Source organism: Penicillium soppii, assembly GCF_028829465.1.
Source record: "Penicillium soppii strain IBT 18220 chromosome Unknown utg000005l, whole genome shotgun sequence".
NCBI classification, from domain to species: Eukaryota; Fungi; Ascomycota; class Eurotiomycetes; order Eurotiales; family Aspergillaceae; genus Penicillium; species Penicillium soppii.
The window spans coordinates 1,042,519-1,063,663 of record NW_026643235.1 but is presented as its reverse complement, the minus strand read 5'-3'; the positions used below and the strand labels follow the sequence as shown (position 1 = coordinate 1,063,663).

The following is a 21,145-nucleotide window of genomic DNA, read 5'->3' as shown; positions in this document are numbered from 1 at the left end:
TCTATATGTGCGGTCTATACATGGACTTGGGTATTTGCGGGGTTGCATGGATTATGATATTGAAGATTTCACTATTTTCCCTACACATAGCTATTATGTACATCTAAGTACTCTCTGTTGAAATCATCCAACAGTTTTCACAACATAGTCCTACGCGCCGAAACCAATATGGTGACGGAAGCTTATCTGCAGCCTATTGAGTTCCACTTACGACGTTGGTCTGGGGAATTTAAGGGGGCCATGGCACACACCTGGGCCTAGAAATGCAGATAGATAATAATACTGCCGCTATTATAGGCAACAACCCAAAAACTCTCTAGTTGTGAACTCAATCTATACAAATTATCAAGCTATATACGCCAATTGTACAAATGCAGCGAAACAGTCGACAGCCATGTGCAAACCTTCCGGGCAAAACAGGGATTCAAAAGAAAGAGAACAAACAAACCGTATGTATACACACCAACTGATGGCGCATCAAACGCCAAGACCCCGCACCAGTAGCCACAACACCACTGGGACTAGGACGTTGTCATTACAACCAGTGAGGATCGCCTCGGTGGCGCTAGTTCCGGCCGCTGCCAGAATGGCCTTGATCAAAGTCCAGACCCAGAAATCTGCGGAGAAATCTGCCCCGTCGGCTGATTCGACCCCAGACACGGGCCATCCTCCGAACAACAGCCAGGCACGAACCGCGATCAGCCCGCAGGTGACGGCTGCCACGAAAGCAATGCTGCCTTCCAGCGACTTACCGCCACCCCAGAACCATTTCAGTCGCCCGTATCTTCGACCAACAAGAGATGCGGCTGCGTCGCCCATGCCAACGCAGATTACACCGCTCGCCATGCTGACGTCGCGTGACGGTACCTCCCAGCCGGCCCAGGGACCCAGACCTGCCCGGGGAAGATCGGAGAGGGATAACCAAAGTGGTATGGAGCACCCAATCAATAAAAATATATGTGAAATGATAACTGGGCCGCGATGATCACGGCCGTCGACGTATGGAGCCAGGAAATAGGTGAGTGGACGTGAGATTGGAGGCAGTTGAGATGCGCGGAACAGATCTAGTAGCAGGAAGATCGAGAGGACCAAGGCGAGCGCCAGAGCGCAGAAGGCTGGATCCACAAAGATGGCAGGAAGGAACATCAACACCATCATGCCGTGGAAGATCTTGCGGCGCGTATCAACCTCGGCTATGGTGCTGAGCTGGATTACAATAGCCAAGCCCGTGAGAAGCACCACAACGCAGTAGCCACTGAGTAATAGACGGGTGATAGCTGGTCCGAATGTGGCCTGTCGAATATGTTCGATCGATCCCAGGAAGCAAGAGGCACTTAAATTATCGATCTCTGGGCGAGGTGGTAACTCAATCCAGTATTCGAGGTTCAACATCAACACCCAAAAGCGAACATTCGAGAAGTTGCCGAACAGATAACCTATAGCCCAGCCAAATGGATCTTGACCTTGCAAGGCATGCTGTCCCACGTATTTCCGGATAGGCCCCAGTATAATCAGAAATGCTGCAACATAGACGTACAAAGCGTACATCCATTTGCGGACCTGCGCCTGGGCCGAAGTAAGCGAAAGGAACGAGGCAAGGCTGGGACCCATGAGTTTCTTGCGCCGGCCGCTGGGCGTAGTGCGGACTCGTTCTTCCCGAACAGCCTCATCGAACGTTGAAATAGTATGGCGTCGTCGGCTGCGGGCTTGCTTCTCGAAAATCGCCTCCGTGTCGATCTTCTCGGTCGTAGACACAAGCTCTGTGGGCGGGTCAACAGAGAGACTTCCGCGCTTAGTCCTTGACTTGCGCGGCTTCGGGAATGGATACCCATTTGGTCCGTCACTGTCCGACAAAGTATCATCCGAAGGTATAGGTCCGCTTCTGCTCAGTTTCTCGCAGAGTCGATGGTCCATCATATTGAGGAATTTGCGTGCGGATTGCGCGCTATTTGGAGCACGGCGGAACTTCCAATTTGGAATCCGGGCCAAAGCAACTTCCCAGCGCAGGATATGTCGACAAGAAGCAAACAAACACATGCCACCAAGCCATAACAAGGCTTTCAAAATCTCCGCCTGTGGAGAGGCCGCAAACAAGTACAAGTTGATCAAAGCAGTCGTCAAAAGTTGCAGCTCGGCAGGAAGAATGCTAGTCGTCAACAAAAAGTCTAAAGTGGGTATCAACGCTTGATGCAAAGGAAATAGAAGTATTAGAGATTCCGCGTCGAGCCCACGAAGCGACAATGGCTTGGGCCATGTAGTGTCCATAGAGAAGTGTTCCGCAACAAGAATAGGAATCATGGACACCATCCAATGAACTGTACTGAGTCCATGGGTCCAGCCCTGAAGCGGAATAGCGGGCGCGGGTATAGAGGAGAGGCTGAGAATGATATTAGGCATAAGAAGCGGTGGCACGTGGTTGGACAACGACAAAGAAACAAAGATGGGGATCAAGATCGGATAGAATAGAGGAGCAGGATCAAAGCTGGCGGGCAAGGAGAAGGATCTTCGTTTCGACGACCAGATACGCCAGATGCGCCAGCTGCGGCCCTCCGATGCTCGAACAACGAGCGGATAGGTGGCATAAAGACCCAGGACCACCAGGCCATGAGCAACGAGTTCTGCGAAACAAACCGTAAGCCGGGCTTCTCCATTACGCCGTGGAATATTTTATTCAACATACCTTTGCGCCACTCCCAAGCCAAAGACCGCGCCCCGTTTTGGTACAAGACTACACCACCCACAGATAACAGAAGCGCAGCTTCCATTAGCCGGCGGAGGATTTCCACGCGTCTTTGTCGCTTGAACCTTCGCTTCTCTTCATAGACCTCTTCTTCCATCTCTTCCTCTGAGCTGCGCCGCGATGCCCGCAACGCAGGCCGGACAAACGACGGCCATGGTTGCAAGCTAGGCAGCCAAGGATCGACATCGATGGTACCATTTCCGCCAGAGCGAAGACCTTTTCGAGGACGGAGTGGCGGGGCCGGTAATCCTCTTAGGATACCGGTACTTTCATCGTCTGCCTCTGTGCCGCTGTCGCTGGTTGTCCTCGAGGACCTTGAGTAGGAAGAGAGCGGGTGGAGACGGTCGCCATGTTCGGAGGGGGTTTGGGAGCCCAGGCGCTGGCTTCTGTGGTATGGATGGGGGGAGCGATTGAATAGTCGTAGATCTTCAGCGAATGCTTCCGGGCTGAGAGGTGTGCTAGGTGTGCTACTGCGAGGTGTAGCTTCTTGTTCTGGGTTCCGCGAACTCATGGCGCCATGCTTATGTTGATGAGTACGTCATGTCTGGGTGGGAGATTTGTATGAAGTGGGCGCGGAGGTCAGAGCACCGCTAGCCAAGAGATCTGACGACTGGAGCTTTATTTTTGGAGTTGGAATGTGGTGAGAGCGTGGAGTGACACTGTTGTCCTCTTACTCTGAACGCGGAAGGGATTTTGCCTATCACATGCGAGCGAGAGGACAGTGCGTAATAACTGACATCAACGGTTTTTTTAGCCTCGATACTACATAATTCCTATGATTTCTTTGTGTAGCTTGTCGAAGAGAAGTTGACTGTTAATTTCTAATGAATATTTGGCTAGTATATTTGCTGCAGAACCACGGCTGCGCTCAATCTGCGCCCTTTTCGCCCCCATACCGATCTGCACGGGACAACCTGGCCTGGCCAGGAGGCCTCAGACACCGAGTGTGTAGTGTATAGCACAGCCTGCGACAAATTTGAATCTCGACAGTGGGTCTCTATCAGTGATCGCAAGCTTTGGTCCAATATATCGACCGACGAACCAGCGTCGATCTCGAAACTAATATACCTGAACTGGCCGTCCATAGCGGCGAAAGATGCCCCTCCTTTGATATTCAATTTGGCCTGCTCACACCGGCCGCCGAGACCTTGCCACTCGATATCACTTCCTCGTGGAAGTTGATCCACTTGAACAGCTAAGAATGGTGGGATGGAAGTGGTAGACTCGAAAAGAGCTGTAAATTTGGGCAGACCAGGCACGAGGGTATCCGTGGGATCCTCTATGCGGCGCCCGTACTTTATGTCCCATGCATCCAGCTGCGGTCCTTCATCGTCGTCTTCATCTTCGTTGTCTGGTAAAGCATGCATCTTCTCCCACAGGCGCCAAGCCACTTGAGCCTGGGCATCGGCGTGTTGTTCGCCGACCAGGAAAGCAACGGCGCCAAGCCACCAATCAACCTGCATGGCTTCGCCAATTCTCCAAAGATGTTGGAGAGCCAGTACGGCTCGAAGACGGTAGCCCTCGTACCACGGCCCCGGCACTTGTGTCATGTCCATAGAAGCAGGGTCTAGAGGGATTTGGCCAGCAACGTACACCAGCCTGCTAGCGTTTCGCAGCGGGATTGACATTGCTTGTGAGTATGGTCCAATGTTGGCCGGGGCCCAGTATGATCTGGATTGAACATGCAGACCCTGCCGAATGTCTCTCGCGCCCAGGTCAACCGTGAATGAGATCATGACTTTGACGTTGGACGGCAAGCGATCCCCACAAGCCACCGTGACTCGCGCAGGAGGATTTGGCTTGTTGAACATTGAGACGTAGACAGCATTCATTGATTCAAAATCCGCCATTGAGTTCAACAGGACTGTTGCAAAAACAATGTCATCTTCTGACCGAGGACCCGGCCCAGCATGGCCAAACGACTTCAACATCTGTTCAGTCTTATCTGCAATCCCTTTCATCTGCTCCCCGGCCCCAGGACCAGCCTCAGGCGCGACAATATTCGAGATAGTCCAGCTTGAACCAGTCAGCCGGTGCACATGTTCACAGCCAGACCATGCCGGTGATCGAGCCATACTAGCACTCCTCCTGGAGTCATCCGGCCCAGAAACATCTAACCCAGACCCAAGTACCGACTCAAAAACCGCATCCAACAACCCAGGCCTCCTAACGTCACCAGGCCCCACCCCGTCATCCACAGCTCTCTCCGATTTAACCACACACCTAGCTTGTCGCAACTTTACAAACGCCACACCCCCCTCACCAGCCCTCTCCTCCTTTGCACCGACCTCAATCCTCTCTTTCCACAAGAACCCAGGCCCATCGAGCGCAAGCGTCTCATACTCACCCCCCTCCCCCAAAACAGCGCCACGAATATCCTCCGCCGCCGCAAACCGACTCATAGCCTTCGTAATGCGCCGCCTCATCATGCGTCCCCCGCTCTCAGCGCCAGACACATTCTCCCATAGGAATCCCTCGTCCAAGCCGCCTGAAGCAACCTTGATAATCCGAGCATCGCACCCGACAGCAGCCATATCTTCTAAAAGACCTGCTTGTTTTATCGCCAGCGGATCCTGTTTCCTGGCATCTGGCGCAGGCAGCGAGGGGTACATCCACAGCCAAGCGAGCGGCACGAGGCCGAGTCTGCCTGCGACATTTTCGATCCGTGTGCGCTGATACGTAGAAAGAATTGCACCGGCCGAGACGGCGTTTGCTTCCGGGTGTGCCTGTTTTATGCGCTGGAGGAGCGGGACGAGGGACTCGGTCTCGTCTTTGTCGTTTGCGTTTGTATTTGCGTCATGGCCGTAGATGCGGGCAGTGTCTACTGCACCGCCGGTGATGGGCTGTCGATAGAGGGGGATTTTGAGGGCTTGCTCGTAGAGGGGGATGACGGAGTGGCCGATTGTTTGGTACATGAAGCTGTCGATGTCCTCGTCTTCATCTTGGGTGGTTGTGTTGTGTTGCCGTTCTGGGTAGAGGTTTGCGAGAGCGACGACTGTGTGGCCGTTGCGGATGCAGTGGAGGATCGAGTAGAGGGAATCTTTCCCGCCTGATATCAGGGCGATCACGTTCAGCCCGGAGGCGGGTGCTGGGGTGGGCATTCTTACGCCTTAAAGGAGTGGTTTTTTGCAGTATTTCTGGGTGCGGGCAACGGGGGGCACTTTTCGCTGTCCCCACCTTGGAGTTTATCGATAGCGATAGCTCGATAAGCAGGTGAGCGACAGCATGAATGACTGTATAGGAATATCAATTGTATTAAATATGTTGAGACTTGAGACTATATCTTTCGTAATATAAAAGAGAGACTTGGGGAGGGGAGAAGTTGTGTTGGAGGGGGATGTACATATGCATGGGGCTCTGGGAAGTTATATGCATGCCTATAATTTAAGGCACCAACAAGAATGCAACTCATTAAAATATGCATAGAATTTCGTTTTGAGAGTCAAAAGATGACTTCCAGATATACTAGTTACCTAGATATGTACAGTTGCAATTTACAAGTATAAAGTCAACTAAGCGACTTGATACTGGTCATCGACGATATACTCTACAAGAAAAAATTGTACTAAGTTTATGCTTGTAAATTGATGCATGTAAATCAACATCTACCTATCTTAAAGATGTGACCTGGGACCAACACAAAGGGGGCAATGCAATACAAGAATGGGGTATGAGACAATGGGGGAAAAGAGGATGGTCAAATTAACTTATACAAGAATGTGACCAGCACAAGAGGGAAATCAGCCAAAAAATATTACATCGAATAGGCAAAAAAGCATGCACGAAACAGCGAGAGAATAGAAGTCAAAAAAAGAAGTCAAAGAAAAGTCACAAGAAGAGAAATGCAAAAAAAAACACAAGTACACGAAGGGACGACCCAAAATGGATCAAAGGTGAGGCACATTTGCTCAGGATGTGCTGGTCCAGGAGAGAGAGATGAGCAAAACAAAAGGAAAAAAAAGGAAATAATCAAAAACAAGACAAAGGAAAATTTTCACCGTTCCCAGGCCATAGAGTTAGCTCTATGTTTTCGTTCTTTTTTTGTTTCTCCCTGGACTCTTCTGCGCCCAAATGGCCTCAAATCAAAACCACTCTTGGCAATCCCTGTATGTGTCCCTGTGCGATGTATAATACGCTGAAAATGGGAACCCAAGTTGCCGTACACCGTTTTCCGCTGGTGTAATATGCCCGGACGCCAAACCAAACCAAGACCAATGATGTCGAGCTTCCTATCGAAAGACTGTGACTGAGAAATGTATGTGTATTATATGCAGTAGGAAGTCTCGTGGTCTCGTAAGAATATCATGAACCGCGCCTTTACAGGTCACGCTTGCGCTTCTTGGCCGCGCGGCGGTCCACAGAGGGGGCACTGGTGACATCGGCCTGAGCGGTCTCGTACATGACTTGGCCTAAGGCACCAGCATCATGTTGGTCATCGTACGATACTGAGCTGGTGTCACTTGTGTCCAAAACGCCCATGACGATGGAGCCACCGCCATGGGTGCGGGCGTGCTGGGCGAGATTGTCACTGCGGGAGAACTTCTTGCCGCACTCGTTGCACTCGAAGGGCTTGTCTTGGGTGTGGAGAGAGCGGTAGTGGCGCTTGAGATGTTCCTGGCGACGGAAGCGACGCGAGCAAAGAGTGCAGACGAAGGTCTTGGAAGGATCTTCCGTCAAAGACTGCTTGCGGCCGCGGCGATTGACAGACACAGGAGCGGACTCGGATGAGTCGTCAATTGAGCCGTCGTCGGAGCAGCAGTCACCGGAGGACTCGCAGGCGTCCTGCGCCTTGGCTTCGGCCTCCTCTTCGGCGTGCTTGCGGGTCTTACGGTTGCTGCGCTTCTTAGTCTTGGGCTCCTCGCTGACGTCCTCCTCACAATCGGTGTGAGTGTGAGCTTGGGTCCACGCAAAGGAAGGGAGACCGTTGTGCATGAAAGTCTCAGAGTCGTCGGTGTCCTCGAGGCTGTGCTCGCTGAGGAATCCGTCATCCTCTACGGGGTAAGCATTGAGGCGCTGACGCTTGTCGTTCATGTACACGGCATTGGTGGCAGGGTGGAACTCCACCAGGCGGTTCAGCTCATCGTCCGAGTCGAGGTCTGAAAAGCTGTCGAATGTGGGCAGCGAGCTCAGAGGATCTTGGGTCGAGGCACTGAAAGAGGGAGAGGGGTTCTCGTTGACAGGAAGCGTCACAGACGCACTGCCAACAACGGCACGAGGCTCCTCCTCCTCACATGAAAGAGTCGGTAGGGGAGGAAGATCATGAGCGGGAGCGTTGATCGATGGTTCAACGGTGAGCTGGCGAGGATCGCAGAAAGAGGGACCAGACCCAAGAGTCTGGGAGGCAAGAATATCGGTCGGGACAGGAGAGGGAGAAGGGGAAAGCGAGGGGCAAGAAGTGGCAGACAGAAGGTCCGAGTGGCTGTGGATGAGAGAAGGAGGGTGAATGAAGACTGCGTCATAATTAGCCTTTCGCCCTTGCTTCCCAATGTCCACATTTTCTTATCAAGATGTGATCTATATATGACAGGACAGAAAAAGAAGGGAGAATAAACTTACCAGGCGTCATTGGAGGCGAGGCAGAACGACCCCATTCCGGGTTGGCCAGGAGTTCCTGGTGAACTTCGGTCTCGCATCCTTCCTTGACACCCTCCACCTGGTCAAATCCAAAGAACGTGTCGGTAATGGGGGTTGGTAGTGCGCCATGGGCAGATGGGGGGCTGCTGATGGAGCTTCCAGAAGCCGACAGTGGAGGAGTCGAAGGGAACGAATACATTTCATGGCTGAGGAAACGAGTATCCAAGGGCATCAAAGCGGGAGAACCCTGCTGCACAATGATTGTTGGCTTCATTTGCGACGGTTGGGGAGAGGCAATGGGCGTCAAGCTCATAGTTGCTCCCCGGAATGCATTGGTTGTAGCCATCTGGTGCATGTTCATCATTGGCTGAGGCGAGTACAGCGGTTGCTCTGGCGTTCCATACTGCATCTGTCCGTAGTATGGCATTTCCGACTGGTAATGACCTCTTTGTTGTGAGTCTGGATAGTATGCGTATGACTGTTGCACTGAAGGTCCCATGGTGTATGTTGAGTCCATTTTGTGCTATTGCTATTTTCACGTCAGTCAGGAACCACAAGAAAGTGTATATCAATGTGTATAGGATATATACATACCTGTTTGAAACGAGTAATGTCCAATTGAAAGGCTCCCGGTTTGATTAGTTAGAGATATAGTTGGCAAAGATGTCCGAATGAATGAATGGACAGGGTAATGAGGTGAATTAGTTGTATAGACGAAGAATGAGTGTCGAGTATAGTTTGTTTTTTTTCGAAAAAGGAAGGACAGGTTCTGGGAACCGGGAGACGAAGTACTTGAGGAAAGAGAGTGATAGAGATGAGGATCCAAATCAAATAGGATGACCCAAACCCAAAATAGTCAAATAGAAAAATAAAATAAATCAAAAAAAGGGACTTGATAGAGAGAGTGTGTGTTGAAAGAGTGTTAGAGGAAGAACAAAATAAAAAATAAAATCGACAGCGGGGAAATAAAATAGAATAAAAAAAAGACGAAGAGACAAGAGACAAGTATGGGAATCAGAAGGGAAGAGATAGCAAAGGTGGATTAAATGAGTGATCTGCTACTATTTTCTACTTGCCGGGTCACTAGTTTAGGTGTGGGCCAGGAACCGGGTGCTTTGGGGGGGAAATCATTTAGGGATTATTTAGGGATTTTTGTCTCATGAATTCTTTTTTATTAAATACAATAATATACTCTATATTGTTACTACCTAGGTCAGAATATCTCATAATATTATTTGTGTAAGAAATAATATGGTATCATCCTAGTCCGGGGCGGGATTGGGAAAGACACCGGGTGCACATCAAGTGCTCAGTCCCGTCACCTATAGCCAATCGCATTGATTGAGGCATTAGTTAGTGTCCTAAGTTAGAGTGGGTAGTAGAACAATTGAGTTCATATTTAATTAAAATAAATCTCAGAATTTGGTTATTTACCTACATTGTACGTTAATGGTGTTATAGCTGTTATAAACTTGTTATATTATTAAATTTATTACAAAGGTACTCGGTCACAATCCCTAAAATAGTTTAGTGGAGTATACATTTTCGTCTATTTTTCTTTTTACTTTTCTCTGGATTTGAAAATGCGGAGAGGCGATAATTTCATATGCTGTAGGCACATTAGGCGTAATACGGTTCAATCCTTCTGATTTGTAGTCTCATCATATTGAACACACCATAGCATTGAGACCATCAAGCGCCTTCACCAGAACCAAAAACCAAAGAGCGAAAAAATTACCATAGCGTCAACTGGTAGTGGCCCGAGACCAGATCCAAAAGTTGGGTGTGGCCACGAGGTGAACAATCATTGGATGTGTGATGGTGACAGCGGCAATCATTTGCACCTCTTATCACCCCAAATGTCGGACAAATAAGATCCTCTATTTTCCTCTCTCATATTTTACCTAGGTCTTGTGCTTTTTGTTCCTTTTTTGCTTTTTGAAACTAATGGAAAACAAAGGCCCACGTATCCCGTCTCCAGTATTAAAGTCTCCAGTATTATTATTACACTTAAAATATGGCCACACTATCATTGACCATTTATCTCCCTCTTATAACCCAAAAATTACCAAGATCGACAATTGCTAACAATACTTGGAATACTTGGAATACCAACAATCTCACGCTAGACTCCAGGCGGCACAGCGATCAACAAGTGGAAACCTTACAGACCCAATGGCGGTCCGCTAATCAATTGCCTCTTTAAGCTGCACATCTCAAGTCGCTCGAGACTTGCCGATCAGACTATCAACGGTGGCGATTACCGTGCAACCATTGAATCATGAAACGACGCATTGGCTGCTTGCTGCTTATTCCTGTCGTATGGATTGCATATGATCCTAGGCTCTCGCGGTGGACGGTCAACCCCGGACCAATGACCCTCTGTTACCAACTTTTAACTAACATCTGATATTAGACATCGGCATTAACATTAACATTTAGGTATATTAAGCTGATCACAGTTCTCAGCTCACATGTTCTACCGAGCAGTTCGTACTGTACAATATTTTAGTTCGCCACATGGGTCCTAACAAAACGCGTGTTTTCTTTCCGATCGAAGCAAGGGTTATGCCATGGCCCATATACCTACAGTATAACGTACATAATCTGTAATGAAAATGAAAATCTATATCGTACACGTCAAGAACATCAAATTTCAATATCGATATTATAGGAACGCACGGCCAAGACCGAGTAAAGATTGCGCGGTGCGCAGTATGCATGATCCAAAGGCTACGAGATTCCAGCTCCGTTGCGCGGCCTACTGCAGGAACCAGCTGCGGGCACAGCCGCGAGAGAATGCAGAGGCGACCCAAAAAGCCCTCATTGGTTAACACCAGGCAAGAGGCAAGGCGCAAATGGGATTTTGTAGACACCATTGATGCTCAAGTGGGCGCTTCTCGAAAGTTTACCGGGCGCGTGGCCGGGACTCCGTCTGCCCTATGTCCACTGATTGGGGGAGTGATCACTGTCTCCAAACTATATGAGCTGAGACAGTGTGGTAACATGTGAGAAGAGCATCTGAATAATGGAATAATTATGCTTATGTTAGTGGATGACCCAAATTCCAGTCAATGGGCACTAAGTAGTCCTATTTCACTACTCCGTATGTATTCAACAGTTGCCCTAATGGAATAGGTCTCACAATTGTGCATCTTATTGGTCTTATTGGTGGGGGGGATCCAGCCTTTTCGCAAAGTGATGTGTTCCGATTGCAGGGTGATGAAGTGATGTGATAGCCACCATCTCGTCTTACTGATAACCTGACCTGTAGATCCGGGGCAAAGAATATAACTAAAAAATTATACATGTCAGCGACAGAAAACCATATGCATATGGGCGTCATTATTCTAGGTACTATGATCCATCTCATCCAAACACAAACATATGCATAATCCGACACATCGACTACTACATAAGTCCAATGACATACAGCAAGCCGCGCAAGCAAGGACCAGTTTCATTCTTGTACTCGGGTGACATGAAGGTTGTGACACAAACTTTAGCAAGTTTAGAATTAATTTATCTAAACAACTTTTCTCTCTCATTGTTTATGTTACTTACCGAATTCTTAATTCCTGACTCCTAATCGTTTGATTTTGATTTTTCCAAACTGCGCCTCGAGTCCAGAACTAGTTGAGAGCAATTGGTTCGAATTGCGGCATTTCATCATGTCGGAGATCCGGAGGCATTTACAATGCGTAATTGGTTGCTTCTAAAGATAGCGCGCCCCCAAACATCCACTATACTATGACGGGTAAAGCGTAGACGCCGGCGGAGACTGACTTGTTTCCGCCACCAATCAAAATCATATAACCTACGCCAATGTGGACTAAGGGAAATTGGAGTCTATGATCGATATTTACAATGTCTTTTAGGTCCACTCTATACACTATTCACAAGTCCACACTCATCTCCTTGGGTCTTGAGTGTTTCCTTGCTAGGCTTAGAAGCTTCCCATAGGTTTGGAAAGGGTCATGCATGGAAGGCTGTCAATGTTTCTTCGAGAAATCCAAATGTCCACTTTTTTGTTTGGGAATATTGAGGCTAGGTACCTTGCGTCAATACCCACAATTTTATTTTGTACCGACATATGCAAAGAGGTACAATGGATAAGACTTCCCAAAAATTTGCGATCTAGGCTGCGACTATTTGCTGCGATAAAAAGACGGCTACAAAATCCTTACCGCCACCGTTGTCGCACAGACAGATCTTTTTTGCCATTTATTTCTTTGCTTTTGGGAGGCCCACGGGCTCGTTTGTCGTTGTAAAGAACAAAAGGAAAAAAAAGAAGCAAAAATGAGGCGCTATTGAATTCCCATATTTTCCACCTGATCGTCGGCAATGTGGTCAGATTATTCGTCTCCAGAGCTCGAGCTTAAACGGCTGTATCAAAGCTACTACGGAGAGGAGCTCACCGAACGAAATTAAATGGCCATTTTCAAATAACAGAAACAGAAGATTGACGAAGCAAAGCCCTGAGCTCACGGCACCGGTTGAACAATCATAACGGCTCAGGTTCGGAGATTGCCATTCTTCCTATCCTTCTAGCCTCGAAGCCAACAGCTTTACGGAATAGAGAAGTGGAGAATATGGAGGTGGAGACGGGCGGGCAGTTCCTAGTCCCTTTTAGGGGCCGCGGAAGGTCCTCCAGCGCAGCCGAGAGGAGCTAAGTGGTCCCCAACTGGAGCTTCTCTTCCTTTAGTGATAAAGAGGAAATAAGCAAACAAAGAGGCAAATTGATCATGGTCGATCTGCCAATGCCAATCATCGCCAAACGTATCTTTCATAATACCAAAAGAGGAATCGACCGTGCGATTTGAATTAACGGTGCTTGGCTTAGGACGATGGAGCACACATCTTTTCACTTCCCCGACGAATCCCGGGCGTCCATTTGGGATGACTAAGGTTGGGAGTTTGCCTAGATGTGGGAAAGAGCTCTCGTCTGCAATGCGCGAAACCGTTTGGCGATCATGCTCGTATCCGAATTGACAGCCCTGCCATGGGTAAAAATGATCTATCCATCTAACTGTCATCTTTGACCCCGGACACTATATATGCAAAGCATCTATAAAGTTCTGCCTGGAGGCCGACAACGCCCGCTGCAAGGGTTCAACTGGCTGCATGTCGTGAGATGCCGTTGGTGGGATCTCTCAAGCCTTGTGGACTTGGGTGAAACTTCATGATCCACCAAAGATTAACAGTGCGTACATGATTCTACACATCGATTCCACAATTCGGAACCCATACTCCATAAGGCAGAAACAACGCAAGACAACGAACGCAACTGTCAACGCCACTTATATTCGGGGTTTGGACGTATCAGACCATATGATATTTCCAAAATTTCGAGGCAGAATGTCACAAAGACAAGTGGAGCTACAGCACGGAGATCCGCAGCCAAGGGATTCACGGCCCTCCGTTCTCCATGCGCTTTATTAACAACGGCTATTAGCACAAGAAGGCTTGCAGCAATTATCTTACTGGTCAGCATAGCTAATCGAAACCGTTCACATGGTCCCGTCGAGGTTTTAACTACAGGCCAAAAAAAAAAAAAAAATTCGCCATCGCGGTACAGCACACCGCTCAGTAAATAAAGGATTCCATGACCGGGATCATGAATCATGCCATAGCGCGAAAAGCACGGTGGTTTGTTCGAGGCCCATTTCTGTCATGTTGTGTCCCAGCGACTCGGGGCTGCTTCCTATACCGAGAGACCCAGCCATCCAGACCGACTATCCAGAGCCTTCATTTTCATTTTCATTAATCTTTAACTAACTTAGCCATACCGCTCCGAGGTACTCCGTACGGGGCTCTCATCAAAGCCCGAGACCCAACACGGGTACCAGCACTTGAAACAGGATGAACATACGGATTAGGTACATTTACATAGGTATTAGACAGACCCGTTCTACTACACAGTTTTATTGAAGTTACAATTTCAAATCCGCTTCCTAAAAGGAAACTGAAGTCCCCGGATTCTCACAGCTGCATGGGCTGGTAAAACTTAAAAATACGCGAAAAGCAAGTTAAGCTGTGGCGTCGCCAGTAAAAGAAGCTAAAGCCGATAGGCAAATTTATAGGCAAAATGGAAACTATTCGAAAGCACGCGGAGAGTTTTGACACTCGCAGATCTCCAATGCTCCAAGCCAAGTTAGGGAAGGATTAGTGGAGGAAATATGGTATAGCGGGTTAACTACCGTAGAGGTGGGATCTATTTGCTCTGGAAGGTATTAGCTTTGGGGTGATTAAAGTTAGACTCAATTGTACAATATTGTATAGGCTATGTTTAATTTTCCCGTGTAATTTTTGATGGAAATATCTTCATTTCAGATTTAGTCTCTCTGTGTGTGAGTGTGTGTGTGTGTGTGTGTGTGTTTATCCCCTGTCGGGCCCATCCGCACGTTGACAAGCCGGAATCTGAAACACGCTCCAGTTCACCCGTATCTAGGCGGACTAGGTACGGAACACGCGTTTTTGAGGCTGCTGTTGACGCTAGTGCCCCACCGGGCCTTGGCTTTTTTTCTTTCTGAGTTTCGAATCTCGAGATGGGCGCGGATTTTTGGAGGCGCGGGTTATTGGAGGCGCTGGATTATTGTCTATGGTCGCACTTTTTGCGGAGCCTATACTTTGCGGTGTACCCTTCGCCGTGGACTTGCTCCGTTTTGCACTCCGTTTTGCACTGGCCTCAATATGGTCCGTTGACGGGACTTTGCTGGAATGAGTAAGAGATAACAGAGAACGTGCGTCGGAGAAATAAAGTTACTAATGATTGCAAATGATTGCAAATGAATCGTTGACAAATTGAATGGTAATATCGGAGGTGGGCAGTGGTAGGCAAATATGTTCCCAATGGGGAAATATATTGTACTTACTCCGTATATGCCTCACAGTGTGGTGGTATATACACCATTGGACTCCGTACACCATACGCTGTAGGTACTCCGTACATGATCTCGCATAATCAACCTCAAATCAAACCACTCATCGGACATCAAGCCTGTCTGGTCTCAGATATAGTCTCGGTACGGCTATCTCATGCGACCGTTGTGCCCGATTTTAATCTATTCCATCTAATGTTAAATGGCCTTGCCACACAGCAATCTATGTGCACCAGCTAGTTACATAGTTATAGCCAACTAATTATAGTCTGTACCGAGTGTGTTATGCAGTTACAGCCACTGCCGATATTACAATTATCGCATATACGCTCGGTGCGCCACCGTTCCCAAACAGCCTCCAAGTCCGAAAGAGCCCAAGGTCCTCGGCGCACGTGTCTCAGAGTACCAAAACCTGCCATGTTACATCTGCAATTCTGCAATTCTGAAATTTCCGTACTAACTGACCGAAGCGAGAGAAAATGCGGGGGGAATACTCGGCTAACCCGGTTTTACACCCTTCGCATCCATGGATGAGGGTGCGCACCGTCCTTGTTCGCGGGTAAATCATCATTTGCCTGATTTGGGATTTTCAAGGTCCACTATGCAACGAATGTGGCTGATGGGTAGCCTATGTGAAACTACGAATATACCATTGTACAATTGTGACCTGGTATAAAAATGAAAAGAGAGTGGCAACGGCCGATCCCGTTCTACCAGAAACAGTAATATAGAAGAGAAGACTAGAAACCAATGGTATCAAATGCACTATAAAATAACTGATAAAAGTAACTTTGGCTGAAAAAAAAAACCCAGCATTAGTCTCCTAAAGTAGTGGGCTAGGCACGTGTTTCAGATGTAGTTCCTCGGTATCCGCACAAATACTCCGAACTCCATCTCGATCTCAGAACTTGAAGGACCTTGTCAACCCGCTAGACCTAGTATGGTATTTAGTCTCAGATCCGAAGTGAATCAGTAAATTGTTAATATAAGTATTATTATTATGCAAAGTATTTAGAATTAGAAACCGGCGCTATCGTTCCTGTGATTCTTCAACCTTGGAACTAGTTCTTAGATTAACATGGCAGGTAGTATTGGGTCCTGTCGTAGATACGATTTACACAAGTGCCAACGGGACAGAACGTGGGAGGCATGATTTCGCTTCAGGTAAGATCTGCTGCGCATCTCCAATCCACATGGGGGTTATCAGGTCTCCGGGTTCTTGGATCCCTCGGCAGGGAAAACCAGAAAGAAGAAAACACTAGCACTATAAAAGGTAAAGTGATAAAATTAATATAACCAATGGAAGATTCTCGACGTTCTCCCCGGTTATCTATCGATCTTCAGCCTAAAAGAATGTTTTTCTTGTTTTTTTTCCCAATATATTACAATTTTTATCATGAAGCTTGAGATGTTTATGTTCTAATGGTGCGTGAACACTATCCCCACTTGTTTCCACTGTCGGTATGGATCTACTTTCGGTGAGTCCACAAATTATACGACTTAGACAAATTAGAAAAAAATAGAGAAACTAGGTTCGATCGAACGAATTTTGTAGTCAACGATCGTGGGAAAATTATGGATGCGGAGATGAGCTACCCAGCCCGTGGTGGGATTGGGGTGGAACGCGTTAGGGACCCGGATGCTGTTCCCTCCAAGAAGATACTAGGCCAAGAAGGTTTATCACTGGATTTTGGAGCTCTCATGTGGATATCTATAATATTGTTTAGTATAGTACTATATTGTGTAAATGAAAATTGACGCCACGATAGTCATAATGGGAACATACCGATCCCTTGGCCAAGGTACCTTACCTCCGACAAGCGAGCTCTACCCAATTATCGGGCTGTTCCTGAGATGGGACCCGGTGGACCAAATCTGTAGACCGTCGTATCTTCTCGGACCTGGATCTTTGGTACGAACGGAGCCTCTCTGCTCTTCAGATGATGTGATTACCGGCTATCTGATCTGATCTTGGGGACTTCTTCTGGTTCACTGGGCGTCCACCATATCTGGAGCCACGGCGTGTCTACGCCATGAAATATTGTACGCAGACATTTTTGTTCGGTGTGGCGGAGACTCATTTCACTTTTGACATACTGTAGTGGGAAAAAGCAATCTTATTGTTCCTAGGCGACATGATTGGTGTTCACATTGTGTTGTTGTATGATGTGCAAACCTTCTCCATTAAACCAAAAGACACTATATCCCGTAGTTCATGAATATCTTTTACGTTTGTACCCACCGAAAGCACCAGAAAACCCTGAATAACAGACCAACGCCATTAGCCATAACTATATTCTACCCATAGCGCATGTAGATTTATGCAACCTATCCGGTGGCGCAAGCACTATTCAGTCTCGGGCAGGTACCGTCGCGCCGCTGACTGTATTTTCGCTGGACTATCAAGATCGACGTCCGGCTCCATTTCCCATCAGATAGTGCAAGTGTTAAGCCCAGCTCACAACCTAGGAAGCGGTTCATTTAGCCTTCATGCCGCTTCAACACGAGCAGATCGACCCGTGCGGTATTTGGTACGTAACGGATTTGACTTGCGATCTCTGTGGCATCAATGGCATGATTTTGAGATCAGAGACAAGTCCACAATTCTCCGCATAAGCTGACTTTCGCTTATGGGTCAGTGTCAATCATCATGCACACTGAAATTCTCTCAATGGTTAATACTCGTGTGATAGTCCCATGGACTGAAACCTCAGCCTGAGCTGAGATGAGACTTGGCGCAAATCTCCTGTCGTGGCGATTATGTTTAACAATGGGCCGAGAAGCTACGTTGGATAAATTTGCACCTGTGGAAATCTACAATAATGTAGTAATTTGTCTCGTGTGTTGTCTTGTGTGCTGTCTTTTGCCGCCGTGCCTAGTCCGGTGACTCTAAGCCACTCATAAAAACACGCCGTCAACAGTGGATACAACATATTTACACCAATCGGTACAACGTGCACTGTTGGTAGCAGAGGACTGGATGCTGGTCTCGAGACGGGTTAAAGCGGGTCTAGTTATCCTTCAACGGAACACTGATCTCAGAGTGGTACTACTACTTGCACGAGTAAAGACTGATTGAAGTCCCTTTTAGGTACAGCTAATACAAACCTTACGACTCCTTTCCCAAATGGATATATTCTCCACCATGTCATGAAAATAACGAATCTTCATGGATCCAAGCCTTGGGTTGGGGGGTCGGGAGGTATCATCGTGGAGTCCGGACAAACAGCGTTTCCCTTCTTCATTCAATGCCCACGTTGGGTGTCCACAGAAACAAGCCTCCCACGCAGTCATCCACGCAGTCGTCCACGATCATCCCACCGTCAACTGCAGACACCGAACCTGCAGTGGAGATGGACAGAAAAGAACCAACTACAAGCTCGGCTAAGTAAAGCTCCTTCTCCTATTGACTAACGGTATGAGACGGCCGGGATGAACAGAGCGCCAAGGCATCTCCATTCGCGGTTTGCGGATGGAGCTCACACAGCTAGCTGCAAGCTATACCGTTGAGGACCTTGCAAATCCGCGAGAAAAGGCCGGGTGCATCCGGTGGCCGATGGCCGGTGTGGATGCAATGCCGAGCCGATATGGATATACATATTCATGCCACGGCACCACGGCATCGGAATGGCATTCAGCCCTAATTGCTTTGATACGATTGCGTCACATTGTCTGGCATTCATGTGGGTGGATGTGAATTTATATTAATGGCGCAGCTCGGCCGGCGATTTGGCTCCGAAGGGCTTGGATTTTTTTATATTCTATCGGCTGTTTGAGCCGGCCAACAAGGAGCCATTGCAGAGTCTGCAACGCATCTATCTCTTCAAGGCCTGGCTAACCCCGAAGTGGCAAGCTCACAGCAATTTGATATTCAAGCTCGCCCTGGTTGCAGGCCAAGCTGAAAACCGAATCCCTCGAAACAGATAGCAAAGATGGTCTCAGGGATGGTTAAAGTGAGATCACGCTCCCATAGGGAGTCAGTCTCTTCCTATCATGTTCCATTATTCTCGTCATTGACCATATAATTGTTATATGGAAGAAAAAAAGAAAGAGGAAGGCAGGTGAAAAAAGAAAAAAGATCCCTCTTCAATGATTACGTAATATTCTTGGCGGTGAAAGTTTCTGCACGCGCCCAATCCATTCTGTTGAGCGGAGCGGAAGAACCAAGGCTCCGGAACTCATCATAAAAGAGAAATCTCGACCGGCTCCTTTCGTCTTTTTTCTTTTCTTCTTCGTGCGGCGGCGCGACTTCGATACCCGTGTTGCCTGGACATCTACGGTCATTGTCTGACCTTCAGTGATGTAAACCAGGTGTCAGTTGCGCCACAGACGAAGGGAATTGCACATTGATTCTACTTTATAGGTCTTTCTGATCTTCAAGGATGAGACCTTTTGGTTTGGGATCAAACATCTTTAATTTAAAAATCTTATTTTGATAGCGTACAAACAAAGAAATCAAAATGTCAATTACCAGAATTTTCATTACTAGTCTTGTCATTCATTCTCGTTAAAACCTTGGGTTGTGCTTTAAAATTGGCCCAAGCGTAACATAAAAAAATGCTCGATACCAAGACGTCCAACCTTGCTTAGTTCAAGATGGTTATTCTACTGTCCATTGTAGAGTTATTTTCCAGGATCTATGTTTACTCGCCAGGCTCGTCGCCAATCTTCTCAAGCTTGCCCATGGATCTATTCGCGCCAGCCTCGCCAATGATGCGAATTCGATCCACACGCAGCTTCTCACTGTCTCCATCACCATCCACGAAGAACAGAACCAGCGATGTCACATTCTGGAAGTTGACAAACCGCAAACCAACCGTCGCAGTTGCGGATTTCGCGTCCCAATCCCCGGGCTGGATCTCCACCTTCTGCACAGGAGGGATTCCGTCCGCCTCGTCGAACCCAAGAACATGCGATGTGTTCTTGTAGATGTGCAAGCTCTTGGGTCGCATGGGAGCCTCGTCGTCGTCGGCATCGGCATCGGTAGGTGGGATAGAGGTAATTTGGATGGAGTGGACCTTCAGTGTCGCTTGGAATGGGATGTACAGCATCAGCTGCTCGTCGGTATCACTCTCGACCCAATCTGCCTTTCCTTTGGCCTTTTCCTTGCCCTTTGTCGCTAGGCCGGACGGCTTTGAGGTGTCGAATAGAGTGCGCGGCTCTGCGCGCTCGGTGTCCCGGTTCAGCAGTTCAATTCCCTTCCCGTCGACCTGGTCTGTGATGTCGCTGTAGCCCTTGGCCACCGAGCCGCCGATCCAAAGACCGCCAGAGCTTCCTTCGACAGCTCCGGCCGCATCGTCGGACTGGCTTGCCTCTGAGGCAAGCTTTTGGACGATCTGGTTCAGCTGTGCGGGGTTGGCACCCTTGACGGTTTGGTTCACGCGGCCATTCTTGAAGACGATGAAAGTCGGCATTCTATAGGTTGTAAATTTGTCAGTGGCTGGGAAACCCTTAAAGTGAGTGTAGATTTGGATGCGGTATTGGACCGCTCTGGGAGACGTTGCACGTACGCTGTGACGCCGTAGGCTTTGGCAAGCTCTTGTTGGTGATCGACATTGATCTTGGTGAATGTAATGGCATTGGGGCGAGAGAGTTGAGTCGCCAGCGAGTCATAAGCAGGTGCAATAGCTTTGCATGGTCCGCACCAGTCGGCGTAGACTAATCAATTATCATATGCATGTCAGCGATAGCTCTGCTGCTTTGTTTGGGATTGAAGACAGGGTCGGCGGGGTAGCGCGCGCCGGCGAGAAGACTTACAATCTGCGACAACAAGGCGAGAGGAGCTGAGGAGTGAGGAGAATTGCTCCTTTGAGGAAATCTCAACGACTGACATGTTGAGGTTGGGAGATAAATGTGAAGGGCGGGGTTGGAAGAGGATGAAAAGGTCGTGTTGTGTTTTGCTGCTCTCCGAGTATGTCATCAGCCCCTCTGCCGCGGGCTCCTGGGCGTA

The 21,145-nt window shown here is 48.2% G+C and overlaps 4 protein-coding genes across 4 annotated transcripts; all 4 read right to left on the bottom strand.

The window, feature by feature from the left end:
- Positions 1-477: 477 nt before the first annotated feature.
- On the bottom strand, positions 478-3,251 carry N7529_005828 (putative phosphatidate cytidylyltransferase; the record flags this gene model as incomplete). The annotated part of the gene is made up of 2 exons (XM_057241355.1): positions 478-2,618; positions 2,681-3,251. The coding sequence occupies 2 exons, from the start codon at positions 3,249-3,251 to the stop codon at positions 478-480; spliced, it is 2,712 nt and encodes a 903-aa protein (XP_057096714.1).
- A 325-nt stretch (positions 3,252-3,576) lies between these two features.
- N7529_005827 (diphthine--ammonia ligase family protein) lies at positions 3,577-5,841 on the bottom strand (the record flags this gene model as incomplete). The annotated part of the gene is made up of 1 exon (XM_057241354.1): positions 3,577-5,841. One exon carries the CDS (start codon positions 5,839-5,841, stop codon positions 3,577-3,579), a length of 2,265 nt encoding a protein of 754 aa, XP_057096713.1.
- Positions 5,842-7,057: 1,216 nt separating this feature from the next.
- Positions 7,058-8,831, bottom strand: sebA (putative C2H2 transcription factor (Seb1); the record flags this gene model as incomplete). Its single annotated transcript, XM_057241353.1, has 2 exons — positions 7,058-8,190; positions 8,297-8,831. 2 exons carry the CDS (start codon positions 8,829-8,831, stop codon positions 7,058-7,060), a joined length of 1,668 nt encoding a protein of 555 aa, XP_057096712.1.
- An 11,007-nt stretch (positions 8,832-19,838) lies between these two features.
- Positions 19,839-21,028, bottom strand: N7529_005825 (thioredoxin-like protein 1; the record flags this gene model as incomplete). The annotated part of the gene is made up of 3 exons (XM_057241352.1): positions 19,839-20,610; positions 20,706-20,853; positions 20,953-21,028. 3 exons carry the CDS (start codon positions 21,026-21,028, stop codon positions 19,839-19,841), a joined length of 996 nt encoding a protein of 331 aa, XP_057096711.1.
- Positions 21,029-21,145: the final 117 nt, after the last annotated feature.